General features: G+C 35.2%; 1 protein-coding gene across 2 annotated transcripts in view; it reads right to left on the reverse strand.

Moving 5' to 3' along the window:
• INTS4 (integrator complex subunit 4) overlaps window positions 1–17,077 on the reverse strand; it is a 79,582-nt gene that overhangs the window by 52,048 nt on the left and 10,457 nt on the right. For both annotated transcript variants that reach the window (XM_074372723.1, XM_074372724.1), the window contains 4 exons: window positions 14,634–14,740; window positions 4,245–4,430; window positions 3,567–3,617; window positions 364–452 (listed from right to left, as the gene is read on the reverse strand). In XM_074372723.1, coding sequence (XP_074228824.1) covers window positions 364–452; window positions 3,567–3,617; window positions 4,245–4,430; window positions 14,634–14,740 — 433 coding nt within the window. The remainder of the gene's footprint in view (window positions 1–363; window positions 453–3,566; window positions 3,618–4,244; window positions 4,431–14,633; window positions 14,741–17,077) is intronic.

Genomic DNA, 17,077 nt, shown 5'->3' on the forward strand with positions numbered 1-17,077 from the left:
TTCTCAAACTCACCTGGTACTTAATCTAGCATTTGTATTTACTAAAATGGGCTCCAAACCGTTTTAAACATTTTATAAGGGGTGGGCAAAGGTGGGGTGGAAAGTATTTGAGATAGACCGTCCAATCTCTTTATTTATAGATGAGGAGGTTGGGACCCCAGGGCACACAGAAAGTTCACGGCAGAGCGGAAAAACAAGGATCAGGCATTCTGATTTTCAGGGTCTGTGCTTTTCCCCTATTCCACACCGCCTTTCAAAAGTCTAAACCAACATTCTTTTTCTGGAGGTGAGCTTTTTGCATGGTGGGAGGAAAGAAAAATTTGGCTTTAGCAATGAACAAAAACTGCTTACACCCACACTGACCTTTCAGGATATAGCTGACTGACAACCCAGATAAGCTGGACTGCAGCACTGCGCACTTGTTCATAGTCATCAGAGAGCAATTTACAGGCCTGCAAACAAGGATTCCAAAAGTCTGTTAGCTCTGTGTCCTCCCAGGTGATGTTCAAACTATTTTCAAAAGGAAGATAAGGGGGCTGGATAAGGATCCCAATCAAAATACATATGGGTGGTTTTAACTTCTTGAACCTTGGCCCAACAAAGAATTCTTGGCCTCTGTCAGCTGCTCCGGCTGTGCTCTGTGTACCCTCCCACTTCATGTCTGAAAGGAGAATCACAGATTCACAGACAGCAGAAAAGCCATTTAGAATAGCATCAATTGTAGCAAAGCCTGCAGGGAGCCCACAGTGCTGCCCTCACAAGCTCAAACACCAAAGGTAGGTTTTTTCCCTGTCTGTAAAATCAAAGCACAAATTTCTGACAGTCCATCAGAAAATTCAAGCACTTAAAATGTACAATTTTAAAGATAAGTTGCCAAAAGAGGCCAAATTTTTGTTTTACTTTGGTCTGAAATGGAATATCCCTACTCCACCCACAGTCATGGCAACACCCCAGACTTCAACAACATTCAGAACTACTCTGTTTTTGAAATTTTTAAATCTTACATTTCATGTTCTGACCATAACATACTATTCTACTGGTTCCTTAATCTCCAGGACTTAACTCATCCCACTGCTCCTCAATCCCATTTAACCTATCTGTTGAACCAGGGTTTGTCAACCTTGGCACTATGATGACATTTTGGACTGGGTAACTCTTTGCTGTGAGGAGCTGTCCTGTAAAATGTAAGATGTTTAGCATCATCCCTAGTCTCAGTCCACTAGATGGCTGCGCAGCACTGCATCCGCTCCCTCTCCCCAGCAAGTGCATAGTGAAAAATATCTCCAGACATTGACAAATGTTTCCAGGAGGGGGTGGGGGGGTCATCCCGGTTGACAACCACTGCTTTAATTCCATCCTTCCTCTCCAAATAAACCACCTTCTCCTTGTTCCATTCCTTTTCCTGTACTTCAGTATCCCAACAGCACTGTCTGCATCATCATACACAACCCCCTAAGTATCTCTGCCACAGCTGTTCCACAAACCCAAGACTTTCGCTACTCCTCACAAAAGAGCACTGGCAAAGAAGACCACACTCTCTAGGGGACTAGTGACTCGTGATCTCAAACCTCATTAGCCCTCCTTGGAAATCTTTTATGCCCTTGCTTTCCACTTCCATTTCCCAAGGCAGCTTTCTTAACCTTCTCCCCTGGACCTCTGCTTACCTGAGAAAAATCAAGGTTCTCAGGCACAAATTATTCTCAATTATTCCATACTAGTTACAAATGCTTTTCTTCCTGTATTCTCCTGCACCTTGTTTTCTCAATAACTGAGGAAGAAGTGTCCTTTCTAGTTCTTAGTCCTTTTACTCTTGCTATGGATACCATCATTTCCTCACAAAGCCATCCCTTACCATCCTCCAAAATAGATCCTCTTTGTGATTCTCTATTACAGCATCCTATTTATTTACCTCACGGTAATATTCATATACTATAATTACTGTGTTTGTTTATTTGCTAATTGCCTATCTTACCCATGAAAATGCAAAGGGCATGGATCCTATCTAACATGCTCAGCATTGCAGCCAGCACTAGGTGCCCAGTAATATTTGTTGGATAAATCCGATTTTCTGCCTCAAGGAACTTCCTCCACCATTTATTTCCCTTCTTCTCTTCTATCATCAGCTTCTCCCAAAACACTAGCTCTCTCTTCAACACATAAACATGCTTAGCAACTATCTTTAAAATACAAAAACAAACCCTTAATCCTATGGCCCATTCTGCCATCTTTCAACCTGCTTTCCTATCAAAGTCAAGTTTAAACTTGGATAAATTACACTGCCTCACCTCAATGGTGGGACTGAAATTGCTCTCTTCAGACTCACTAGTGACCACTTTATTACTAACTCCAGATTTCAGCCCTACCCTAAATGACCTTTCACCAGCATTGGACACTGCTGACCATGAGACTATCTTCCTGTCTTTTTTAGAATGTATTTTTCCTCTGCCTCCATCAAGCTGCTCCTTAGTTCCATTCTAAGGTTCCTTTCTTAAATGAAGGACCTTATCCATGGCTCCATCCTTCATCTCTCCCAAGATATGGATGGCTCCAAATATCCATCTCCAGCTCTGATCTTTCCTGAGCTCCACACCTGGAATTCTCCTCATGAGTATCCCATCAACCCTTCAAACTCAACAAAATCAGAACTGAACTCATTATAGTACCTAATTCTACCTCACATCTCAAATCCTCCACCATCATTTCATCTTCACTCCCTTCAGGCCCACAGCACTGCTAGCCTAATCAACTGAGTAGCATAGTCTTATGCCACTAAACATCTGAATTACCAGACTAACTCTTCTTCTTCTGAGTCTTCACAAGTTTCCTTTAATTATTTGACTTCCCACAGAGTTATCCTATAGGTCACACCAACAGAACCATTCTGAACTCATTCTACTTCATTTTGTAAAAGAATATACTTGTTTTACACATCAGTCATAGAGGCTTGGCTAATTATCATCTTCCTCTAAAAGATAAAACCACTCTTGGTAGGCTAACAAAATCTGGTCTCTGTGCATGGATTTAGGTTGTTTGTCTCTAGATTCATCCAATTATTGTACATGAATAACTGAAGGCCTTTTGGTTAGGCACTCAATCAGCTTCTCCTAACGATACTATAACTACATTGTGCCTTTCTTTACCAATGCTACAACAATCATGAGATATCTTTTCATATGATTCCGTGATCTTGGTCTTCAGAAACACTCCAATTTCTCAAGTGAGGTGCCCCGAATTGACTTCAGGTTGAAAGTCAATTCAATCAACCAGAGATCAGGAAGAGTTCCTTATTCTGAACACTACACTTCTCTTTGTGTGTTCTGGTATTCATACTGAGCTACCTAAATCCTCCTAAACATCCTTCTCGCATGCACTAGTGCTATTCATTACATATCCCCCATTCTCTTCTTAGAATGTATGTTTTGGATACAACTTCACATTCATCACAATTAATGTTGCCACTGTTAGCCAGCTGAAGCTCTATGTTTTCAATTTCTGACAACCAGTGTGCCACTCTCCTAGTTTCATGATCCCTCCCTCCTCCTCCAGACAGCAGTCATTTAAGGTACCTGATTATAAATTGTTTGGTGTAATTTCAGTCCTCTTTCATGGAGCTGCAACTAGATAATAAAGATAGAGTTAAACTTTTGGGGAAAAAAAAATCATTGTTTCCAATGTCTCCCCACAATCTCACATATTTTTCTCTATCATATCACGTTAACATGGTTCCCTTTAGCCAAAATCAGTGCTATATAAGTAAGAAACCAGGTCAAAGACTTTTCAGTAGAAGCACTCAAACACTTACTAAATCTCCCCAGGGGATATCAGAAAAAATATGAAATAACTATAAAGAGGCTGAGGAAGAAATGATTAATACCATCCCCCCTAAAGAGGACTCCTCCCCATATAACTTTCCTCTATTATTTTGAAAATGGAAAGTATAACTTGTAACTACTAAACTATAATACCAAGTGACATCCCTCCGATGGACCTGGGATACAAGTTGTACCTTCCATGTTTCAGAAATGCAGGTAAAAGCTACCAGAGAAACCCAAAGATAAGCACCTGTTATAAAGGAATATGTGCCTTTGAGTTCTGTCATGCCACCAACACCTTCCTGAAAGTGTATCCTTCGTGGACTCAGAATGTATCCAAGGTGGCATTAACCATGAACTTAAAAAAATAAATGAAAAAAGAAACAAACAAACAAAAAAACCTCTCCATTTAGTTTCCAAGATCATATTTACCATTGCTTTAATAGCTGCTGTTCTGACACGTGGGTCTTGGTCACTGAAGTAATCCCCTATAATCTTCTGGACATCTCTGACGGCTAGGCCTTCTGTATCTTTTGCAGCACTTTTCTCCAAAGAACCAAGATTACCAAGTAATTGCAGGCACTTGTTTCTTACACCATGTGAGGTATCTGTCAGGTGCTATGAAAAGAAAAGACAGAACAAAAGGACATGATTTAAGACATCTTAAAAATAAACAAAAAATCAGAAACAAAAGCACTGTATCAACTTTAGGAATGACTTCAAACACTACATTCTCACCAGTCTGTCTGCCTGATCTCATGTTTTTTGAGTATGAGTCTTTCCAAAAAAATCATGAGTCTTATTTGCTCATCATTATGTTCCCAACAGCTAGCATTTGGCCTTGTAGAGTGTAGGTACTTTAAAAATGGCCGCTTAAATTGCATTTGCTATCAAATCTAAAAACAGAACAAAAATTTATAAATTTTAGAACTTTTAATATTCCTACAGAAATATACAAAAATCTTAATGCACAGGTCAATGAATTTTCACATAATAAACATATATAACAAGCACCCAGATACAGAAATAAAACATGACCAGCATTTGTACCCCTTACCAGTAACTACTCTGCCACCATCACCAAAGCAATCTTGAGAAAAAAGAACAAAGCTGGAGTTCTCATGCTCCCTGCCTTCAGACTATGACAAAGCTACTGTAATCAAAATAGTATGTTAATGGCACAAAAACAGACACACAGATCAATGGAACACAGCAGAGGGCCAAGAAATGAACCCACACACTTATGGTCAATTAATTTACAACCAAGGAGGAAAGAATATACAATGGGGAAAAGACAGTCTTGTCAGTAAGTGGTGCTGGGAAAACTGAACAGTTATATGGAGAAGAATGAAATTAGAACATTTTCTCACACCATATACAATAGTAAACTTAAAATGGATTAAAGACCTAAAACCACAAAACTCCCAGAAGAAAACATTGGCAGAATACTCTTTGACGTAAATTGTAGCAATATTTTTTTGGATCTCTCTCCTAAGGCAAAGGAAACAAAAGCAAAAATAAACAAATGGGACATAATTGAACTTAAAAGTTTTTGCACAGCAAAGGAAACCACCAACAAAATGAAAAGACAACGTACTAAATGGGAGACAACATTTGAAAACGATACGATCAATAATGGGTTAATATCCCAAATATATAAACAGCTCATATACCTCAATATCAAAAACACAAACAACCTGATTACAAAATGGGCAGAAGACCTGAATAGATATTTTTCCAAAGAAGACATACAGATGGTCAAAGGCACAGGAAAAGAGGCTCAACATTGCCAATCATCAGAGAAATGCAAATCAAAACCACGATGAGATATTAGTCACACCTGTCAGAATGGCTAACATCAAAAAGAACACAAACAACAAATGCTGGCAAGGATGTGGAGAAAGGGGCATCCTTGTACACTATTGGTGGGAATGAATTGGTGCAGCCACTATGCAAAACAGTATGAAGGGTCCTCAAAAAATTAAACATAGAACTACCATACAATCCAGCAATTCCATTCCTCAGTATATATTCGAAGAAAACAAAAACACTAATTGGAAAAGATATATGCACCCCAATGTTCACAGCAGCATTACTGACAAAAGCCAAAATATGGAAGCAACCCAAATGTTCATCAACAGATAAACGGATAAAGAAGATGTGGTATCAATACACACACACACACACACACACACACACACACACAGAGGAATATCACTCAGCCATAAAAAAGAATGAAATTTTGCTATCTGCAACAACATGGATAGACTTGGAGGGTATCAGGCTCAGTGAAATAAGTCACACAGAGAAAGACTGGGTGTTGTCATTTATATGTGGAATCTAAAAAAATAAAACAAACAAATAAAAAACAGATTTCATAGATTTAGAGAGCAAATTAGTGATTACTGGTGCAAAGAGGAAAGGGAGGAGGGATAAGATAGGAGTAGGGGATTAAGAGGCACAAACTACTGCATATAAAATAAATAAGCTACAAGGATATATTATACAGCACAGTGATTATAGCAAATATTTCATAACAATTTTAAATGGAGTAAAATCTATAAAAATATTAAATCATTATATATCTGAAATTAATACAGTATTGTAAATCAACTATACTTCAACAACAACAAAAAATAGCCACTGGCTTAACTTCTAACACATAGATTTATTTTGCCTATTTTTGTACTTTATAAAATCAAACAGTGCCTGACTTCCTTTGCTTAATATTATGCTTACAAAAATCATCCACAGTATGGCAATATAGCAATGGTTTATTCATTCTCACTACTGCATAGTATTCCATTTGTGAACACACCGTGATCCATATACCCTTTCTACTGCTGATAGACTTTCTGGTTATTTCCATTTTCTGGTTATTCTGAATTATGCTACTGTGATTATTCTTGAATGGGGCTTTTTGTGTACATGCTCACATTTCTGTTGAATATACAGTTAGAAGTAAAATTGCTGGGCCAGAGGATATGTATATGTTCAGCTTAAGAAGACACAGCTAAATAGTTTTCCAAAGTGGTTGTACTAATTTAACTAATTTACACTTCCACCATGATACGTGTTTCAGATTTGCTACATCCTTGTCAGCACTTAGTACTGTCAATCTTTTTCGTTTGAGCACTTGTCATCATCATTTTAAACGAATTTTAGTTATCTCCCTCTCAAACCTAGTGCACTGCTACTGAAATAAGCTATTTACCTAATCCAGTAACAGGAACTGAAAATACTTCAAAGAAATGACTAGTTTCAGGATTGAGCGAGAAATATTAAGAAGAACCTGGGACACCCTGCGCCAAAAAGTAACAAAATGTCAAAGACTAATTGAGTCCAGATCAAAAGGACACAGAAACCAATCCACAGGAATTTCCACTGTCAACATTTACATGACACCAAAAGGAAGCAATCAAACAAATCCAGAATGTAGGCCATTCTACAGGACCAACAATCTGGTTTCTTTAATAACTCTACAGCATTTAAAGAAAAAACAAAAAGGGGCACTGTTACTGATTAAAGGAAATTAAAGAAACTATCCAAATGTAAAATACGGGTCTTCTGAGATACTAATCCAAAACAAACCAACAACATAAAGATATTTAATGCAATTAAGAAAAATTTAATATGAACTGGTATGAGATGATACAGAGTAAACTGTTAATAATTGCATCATGGCTATATTAAAAAATATCAGTTATTAACAGTTAGAGATATATACTGAAGCATTTATGATTTAACATGTCAAGGATTTACTCTAAAATATTACAACAGACTACAACAAAAAGTGAGAGGAAAAAACAAATGAAAAAGATTGCAAAGCATAATTGTCAAATTTACACTCAAAACTGGAAAGAATAGTAAATTTGAAAATTTCCATAATATAAAGTATATATAGATTTTTAAGAAGACCTAGCTTCAAATTTCAGTTCTGAATCTATGTATATAATGTTGATCAAGTCACTGAACCTCTCAGAGCATCAGTTTCCTCATCTATAAATAAGAAACAGTAATACCAGCCTTAACCTAACTTACAGGTTTATCACGAGGCTCAAATAGTAATACAAATGTAAAAACACTTTTATATATTATAAAGCATAATATGACTATTTACTATTGTTACTATAATCTAAAATAATAAGGAAGGTATATGGTCACATATAAAGTATATACATGGTTTCATCAGGCGATAACTACATGTGTAATTGTCAATACAAAACAGTACCTTTAGATATTCCCTTCAAGTACACATTTTCCACGATTTTCTACCTATAAATGAAATCCCTTATTTGAAATCACATGAGTCTCTTTCTTGCTCACACTAACATTAGGACATACAGTCGTTAGAAGTACCCTCAGTAATCACCCATCTCTCTCCTCCTGCCTTAATTCACAAATTCCCTATTTTACAGGATAACGATTAAGTGCTGTTGTCTAATAACACAAAGATAACTTAGTGGAAGAGCTGATACTAGAATCCAGGTCTCCTGACACTCACTCAATCTAGAACTCTTTACCCACCTAGCTTCATAAATAATGTCATGGTTTTGAAAACTCTGCTTACTATGTTCAGAGTTGGGCATTTGAACCTTAAATACTTACAAAGCTCTAAAATACCTGTTTTCTTTACATGTATTTATACTGCTACTCCCAAGCACCACTATTTTTTAAGCCATGAAGAATTAAGGTTTCTAATTACTGCCTGATAAACACAGTTATACTAAATTAATAATCAATTCTTGATTAGCTAACTAGGTTGCCAACAAAGCACCTTGTGTAAGTCATACACACAAACACACATGTGAAATTGAACAAATAGAAAGATATATCAAATAAGTAAGTATATTAAGGATAATATTTCTAAGAAGGAAGTTATGAATAACAAAAAAATTAGAATAAACACTGTAGTGATGCATTTGAATTACAAGAAGAGATGATAACATGATTTTTATTACATATAGATGAAAAAATACAGATATAAATGTGTGTATATAATAGATACAGATATTATATTAGAGGATATATATACACACACACATACACATACACACACCATATTTAGCCTACAGAAACGTGAATCATATACCTTTAAGTGCTCACAATGCCTATGGGCTCAAAATTATTCATCAAAAAACACACTGAAACTGAGAAGTTAAGAGAAACTTCCAGATCTAAAGCTGACAACGACTCTGCTTACTGCAGTTAATATAGCAGGTTTTTTTTTTAATGAACTATTTTTAGTATGGAAGCATCATTTGTCATAACTAAACTGTTAACTGAACCATCAGCCCCTGGAAGGTTGCTACGACTGTTACAAACACTTTATTTGATTTTCAAACAACAAACTAAAATCTTCTAGTTTCTATTAAGGTAACCAAGGCAACACTGATGCATAACCAGCCTATTACTGCACACTGAATGTTAGCCAAAAGAGATCTTTAGTCTAAATCACACCCTCCGGGCAGCAATTACAGTTTTATGATGTCCTCCTGCTACAGGTCACTACTTACATCACGACCATCACTACTATCACTACTGGTGTCTGCTCTGTAGATGATGCTATTTTGGCATTATACCCAGACCATTAAGGTGCCATCATCTCTATATTAATGCAGTGAGTAGGCAAACCACATCCCCAGTAACAAAAGCAAGCTATGTCAAAAATAAGCTAAAGCAACCAGTTTAAAACTATTGCTATAGAAAAAAAAAAATCAATGATTAAGTATATCCAAAAAATCTGAGAATAAATAAGACAAAAATAACTTATTGACTCATCAGCTTCAATATGGATTGTTTTTAAGCACAGATAAAAATTCAGTGTACTTAGCATGGAAATAACCTCTTAACAAACAACATATAGTATCTGTTTGGGTAATATTTGATAAATGTTAGAATGCTGTATGTTTCTATCTGTTGCATTAAGAACCTCATGTACTTCTGCCACAGAATTAAAGGAAAAGAAAAGAAACAGAGACTGGAAGAGAAGGTGAGATGGAGACAGAAATAAAGAATTAAACTAGGCTCTAAGGGAGCCATACAAACAAAAAGGACGAAATATTTATTTTCCTAGAAAAATCTTTACAAGTAGGAAAGAAAGCAGAAGATCTCAAAATTCAGTTGTACGGATTCTACACAAGAAAATTCTACTGATTTCCTAGCCAAATCTGTGAACTAAATCTCTTCATCTCTCAAATAAGGATTAACTGCACAATGTACCTCAAAAGATTATTGACAGGATAAAATGAGATGAATTTTGAATACCTGAAAGCATGACTTTCTAATGTGAAACAAAAAATATGAAAGATTCACATCCTGAATTTAAAAAGTATATAAAGGAACAAAAAAGGATAAGAGTAGATTATAATATTTTGAACAAAATAAGACAGGTAGGAAAGGAAGGAGGGAGGGTAAGAGGGGGATTTCTTTACAACCGAATGCCAACTAATAAACATAGAAGGAACAACAGAGTTAGGATATTACCATTTTGCAATGATCAGATTAATAACTGACTCAGCAATATTTATTAATATTTGCTAAAATAGTAAAAGTTTGGTGGGGAAGAGGACATATACATAATCTCAAAGTAGGTTCCCACAAATTACTTATTAATCACAAGGGGAAACAGCAAATCTACAATGAAAAATCTGGCAGATACCACCTTAACCAAGTATCAAAGTTAACATCAATAATGAGTCAAATCTCATCTGTGCCTCACGATACAATGCACTGAGAAGGACACAGCATTATTTATGTGGTTTTCCCACCAAAATCCATAACCTGAATTTAAACAGAGGAAGTATCAGATAAATCCAGACTGAAAGACATTTTATAAAGTAAATAGCCTATCTCTTCAAGTCAAAGTCATGAAAGACCATGCAAGACAGGCTGAGGGATCTGCTTAAAGAAGGCAAGAGACGTGAAAACTAAATACAATATGTGATCCCAAGCCAGAAAAGAAAAATTTAGAGAAAAGATAATATTCAAGTTCTAGAACTTGAATAAAGTCTACAGATTAGTATTAGTATTATATCAAAGTTAACTTTTCTGATTTTGAGAACTGGGCTTATAAAAATAAGATCCTCCTTCTTAAGGAATACACACTTAAGTATTTAATGGAAAAGGGGCATAACATCAACAATTTACTCTTAAATGGGTCAGAAAAAATATGTATACATAGAGCAATAAAGCAAATGTGGGAAAATGTTAACTATTGGTGAGAAAGAAGTGTATATGGAAATTTTTATACTATTTTTATATTTTTTGGTAAGTTTGAAATTGCAAAGGTGTTTGGATTTTGTCCCACACCCAACGAAATACGTTCCCAGAATTCTCTTTCTGAGTGAAAGGCACCATCATCTAATCTGGCACATAAGCTAGATACCTAGGAAGTATCCTCAACAATTCGTTCATCCTTATCCATGTTCAACCAATCACTAAGTCCTATCAATCTTGCTTCCTAAATATTTCCAAATCTATCCATATTGTTCCATTCTTCCATCATTTTAATCCAAAATACTACAATCTCTCATGTAGGCTACTACAATAACATCCTAACTAGCCTCTTCTCCAATCTGTTCTCTAGAACATCAGAATAATCTTTACGAAATGCAAATCTGATGTCACCTCTCTGTCATCTACCCAAAACACTTCAATGGCTTCTCAACAAGCCCTACAAGACCCTGCAACTAGCTTAATGATTGTTAAACAGTCTTTGATCTCAGGCTCTCCTTACATTTTTAAAAACTATTAAGGACCAACCCACTCCAAAGAACTTTTGTTTATGTGGGTTATGTCTATAGATATTAAATGTATAAGAAATTAAGACAGACATTTAAAAATATTTCTTTATTAATTCCTTTACAATAATTACTTATATCTACTTCTATAACCTGTAACAAAACAATATGTTATTTTGTCAGCAATATATGAAGAAAATCTAGTCTCTTAGAGAGATATACTTTAAAAGGGAGGACCACACAAACCCCCTCAAAGAGTCCCTAAGAACCTAGGGGTCCTCAGACTACACTTTGAGAACCACAGCTCTAGCCTTACTGACATCTTTAAATTCTTCTAACAGTGTGCTCCTTTCTAACCTCGGATCTTTGCATATGCTGTTCCCTTTGCCTAGAATACCTTTCCCAGCCACTAGATCCATTCCCCTTGCTTAGTTAACTCTTACCATACTTTAAGATCTTAAAGTCTCAGCTTAATTATCAGTTCATTTAGAAAACCTTCTCTGAATTCCCTAATTAGGCTAAGCCCCACCCTCCCATACACACATTATATTCCTCTTTTGGAGCAATTAAAACAATTTTCATTAAGAAACCTTGCCCAAAAAAAGAAAAGAGAAAGAAAAACAGAAAATTTAAAAATTTTTAAAGTTAAAAAATATATTTAAAAATTGAAAAAAAAAAGGAAACCCTGCCCTAACAATCTCTAATTATCTATAAATGTAAGATCAGATACTCTAAAACTCCTAGAGGAAAACATAAGCAGAACACTCTATAACATAAATCACAGCAATATATTTTTGGATCTGTCCCCTAGAGTAATGGAAATAAAAGCAAAAATAAACAAATGAGACCTAATTAAACTTAAAATCTTTTGCACAGCAAAGGAAATCATAAATAAAATGAAAAGATGACTATGGAATGGGAGAAAATATTTGCAAATCATGCTACTGACAAGGGATTAATTTCCAAAATACACAAACAGCTCATTGAGCTTACTATCAAAAAAAAATAAAAATAAAAAAATGGGCAGAGACCTAAATAGACATTTCTCCAAAGAAGACATACAGATGGCCACTAAGCACATTTTGAAAAGATGCTCAACATCACTAATTATTAGAGAAATGCAAATCAAAACTACAATGAAGTATCACCTTACATCAGTCAGAATACCCATTATTAAAAAGTCTACAAATTATAAATGCTGGAGAGGGTGTGGAAAAGGAACTCTCCTACACTGTTAGTGGGAATGTAACTTGGTGCAGCCACTACGGAAAACAGTATGAACGTTCCTCAAAAAATAAAAAACAGAACTATCATACAATCCAGCAATCCCACTCCTGGGCATATATCCAGAGAAAACTCTAATTTGGGGATGACACATGCACCCCAATGTTCACAGCAGCACTATTTACAATAGCCAGGACATGAAAGCAACCTAAATGTCCACCGACAGATGAATTGGATAAAAATGATGTGGTATGTGTGTGTGTTTATATATACTGGAATATTACTCAGCCATAAAAAAGAATGAAATAATGCCATTTGTGGCAACATGGATGGACCTACAGGTTATCATATTAAGTGAAATAAGTCAGAGAAAAACAAATATATGATATCACTTATATGTGGAATCTAAAAAAAAAGACACAAACTTACAAATGAGAAATACACTCACAGACATAGAAAACAAACATATGGTTACCATATCATATGGGAAAAAGGTGGGGAAGGGATAAATTAAAAGTCTGGGTTTAACACATACACATAATTATATATAAAACAGATAAACAACAGGACGTACTGTATAGCACAGGGAATTATATTCAGTATCCATTAAAAATGTTTACAAAACATTTACAATATAAGGAAAATATTTTCATCATGTTAGTGAAAAAGCAAAACTGAACTTAGATTATGATTACAGCTATATGCATAAAAAGAAAAGAAAAAAATCAGAAAGCATACGTCAAAAGGCTAATAATAATGGTTGCATTTAGGTAGTGAATGAGTATAGTCCTTTCTTTATACTTTTTAGTATCTTTCCAAATTTCCATAAGAATAAATTTTTAAAAGAAAAGGTTTATTTAAAACAAATTTAAGAAACTGTTACTTCAAGCAGAACAATATCCACTTAGTACAACACCTCTCTCACAAACACGACCTCACAGATACATATATTCTCTCACGTGGGAAATATACTTACTCTCTCAAACACCTAATCCCTAGTTTTTTTCACTTAGGTTTTTAATACTGTCAAAGTATTTTGGGTTTGTTAGTTGTTGCCATTATTTATTAAGATAAATGTAATACTCTTTCCTGGGGTTCAGAATAGCTTTCTAATTCCATGTATATAACTCTTCCATAACTCAAACATACATGTCTTCTTATACTCTCAAAATAAATGTATCAAAAAGATTAAAAGTAAAACCAATCCTACAAGGTTTAGGAACTGGTATTATGCACAAAAGCCAGCTAATTAAAAGCACTAAATTAAATCAAAAGACAACTAATGTACATGCATTTTCTTTCATAATCAGAAAAAATAAACAAAAAAATTTCTCAAACACTTGTCTGTGTCTAGTTTCCCAAACACTTGTGTTTAGTTGATCTGTTTACAGAGGCAACAAAGAATAATAAAAAGAATATGGGCTTTGAAATCAGAAAAAAACAGTTTATGCCATGGTCCTGCAACTTCCTAGCTGTGAAAACTTGGGTAAATCTAATTCCTTCATCCTCAATTCAAGGACTAAAATGAACAAATTAAAAACTGGGTACAAAATACCATTAACAAGCAGAGTGTGTATATTAGGCACAGTATACATGGTAGCTTCTATAATTATTTTCACTTCCTTTGGGAGGATGAAGACGTTCATTTTATAACAAGTTACTCAACTTTATTCCTAACCCACTATCAGGAAACGAAAAAATTAAGCAGCTCTTAAAACCATTAAGAGTCCCTGGCAATTCTCACTTATAGATTTAGGATGGAAGTAAGCAGATCTTACAGCTCATATCACCTATCCAGATAATGCAAAACTGTTCAAGAAAGAAGCAACCCTGTGTCTAACATTTATACTCTTACCTTGCAGGCTACATCAACTAATCGCATCTGGATAGCTTGATTCTCTGGGAGTTTAGTGCCAATTGCAAGCAAAGTGTCCAACAGCTGAGCTAGGACTTGATGAGACTCTAGAAAGGAAGATGGAAAGTTGGGTTGTAGATTTTCAAAAAGAGATCACTATAGAAACTAAATGTACTTCAGTAAAAAAGTAGATTTTTGTCAGCTGGGTCCTATTTGATCCCTGATTCCTCTCGACCAAAAGCTAATTTCCTAAAGGGATCATGTCTTAAAATTTGAGTGCTCCACAGGATGGGGCATAGTACTCCAAATATGTTTAGTGCCGGACTAATTCAAAGGCTTTTCATTGCCTTCAAGACAAAGTCTAGATTCCTTAGCGGGGTGTATGTACATACATACGTACATATGTACATACCAGATCCTCCATGATGTTTGGCCCTCCCTATTTTTCTGGCCTCATCTCTTTCAAGTCTCCTCTAGCACCCTTTTCCCCAACTACTTATGATTTCATACCCCTCTACTGTTGCTTAGGCCAACCTCCCTTCAGAGAATGCCTTTGCCTACACCCAACTCCATTCCACAGGGAGTACCTACTAACCCTGAAGTGTCATCTCTTATATGGTGTTTTTCCATTTTCCCCTAGAAGAACTGACCATTTCCTCCCTCATATTTCCACTGCCCCTCTACACCAGCTATAATGCTTGACTATATTTATTTTCATAGCAAACTAAACTAGCAGACTGAAAGATCCTTGAAGGCAAGGACTGTGTTTTATTCATCTTAGTATTCTCAGAATCTAGCACAACTCATTATATGCTCACTAAATGCTTAATAAATGGGCACAGAGTCAATTTCAATACCAATCATTTTAGCCAGATTCTCTTCTTCGAATTCTCTTCGTTGTTCCAGAACATGGTTTGTTTTTTTTTTTTTTTTTTGAAGTACAGTTGACTCACAATGTTGTGTTAGCTTCAAAAGAATTCAGGTGGCATTCGGATAATCACTTTTATATTAATAACTGTGTACAGGCATACCTTGTTTTATTGTACTTTATTGCATTTTGCAGATACTGTGGGTTTTGTTTTGTTTTGTTTTTTAACAAATAGAAGGTTTGTTGCAACCCTGTGTGAAGCAAGTCTATTGGTGCCATTTTTCAACAGCATTTTCTCAGTTCATGTCTCTGTGTCATGTTATGGTAATTCTCGTAATATTTCAAATTTTCATTATTTTATTTGTTACTTACTTTTAATTTTACTTTTTTTTATTGAAGTATATATAGTCAGTTTAGAATGCTATATCAATTTCTGGTCTACAGCATAATAGTTCAGTCTTACATATACATTATTAATATATTTGTTATGGTGATTTGTGATCAGTGATCTTTGATATTACTATTATAAAAAGATTATGACATGCTAAAGGCTCAGATTATAGTTAGCATTTTTTAGCAATAAAGAATTTTTTAATTAAGGTAGTACATTCTTTTTAGACATAATGCTATTGCACGCTTAACAGATTACAGTATAGTGTAGACATTACTTTTATATGCACTGGGAAGCCAAAAAACTCATGTGACTCACTTTATTAAGATACTTACTTTACTGTGGTAAACCTGCAGTATCTCTGAGGTATGCCTGCACATATTTTAATGAATGTAATAAAAATTGCACTTACTATGTTGATGTCATATGACATTAATTTCCTTTTACCATTGCCAATATAGTCTCTTTAATTTCAATTAAAAAAAGTTGTCCCCTTAAGAAAAACATTAGGTAAACCATAATATACAAGTGAAACAAACATGTCAAAAATGGCATGATATATAAATGACTAAAGTTCAGAAAACACTGGTTAAATCACCTCTTAGTAAGACTTTCAGTTAAACACAGTAGATTCAATACAACTGTTTATCACTCTTCTTTCCTAAAACTTCATTAATATATAAGCATAAAAAATTTGAAAGGTACTAAGCCTACAAGGACAAAGAAAATGGAAGAAGAAAGGTAGGTAATGAGAAAAGTCAACAAATTTTTCAGAGATAGAAAGCAGATGAAAAACTCTATGGTAAAACTGAGACATCTAATTCTAAATGCCTACTGAGGAAGGTGTCACTACAGAGCAAATAAATTCTAGCCATACATCCAGAAAGATTCAGGAATTGGAGATTAAAAAAACAACCAAAAAATGCCCCAAAACAGGGATGAGGCAGGGATTTGTTTGAAGTTTCTATAAGAAATAGTTGGACTCCTGCCTCCTTCCCTGTCCTACACAACCAAGTGACCATTGAAATAGGAGGTTTGTTCTACACAGAAACTGAAACAGAAAAGATCTAATTTGGGGAATAACTGGTGAGGATAGGGAGGAGATACAATGAAGAAGAGGAGATTAAGAGACAACGTACTGAAAACGAGACTCCCTCCCTCTCCCTAGCCCCCTTAAGCTGCTTT

The sequence above is a fragment of the Camelus bactrianus genome, chromosome 10 (genome assembly GCF_048773025.1).
Source record: "Camelus bactrianus isolate YW-2024 breed Bactrian camel chromosome 10, ASM4877302v1, whole genome shotgun sequence".
Classification (NCBI taxonomy): domain Eukaryota; kingdom Metazoa; phylum Chordata; class Mammalia; order Artiodactyla; family Camelidae; genus Camelus; species Camelus bactrianus.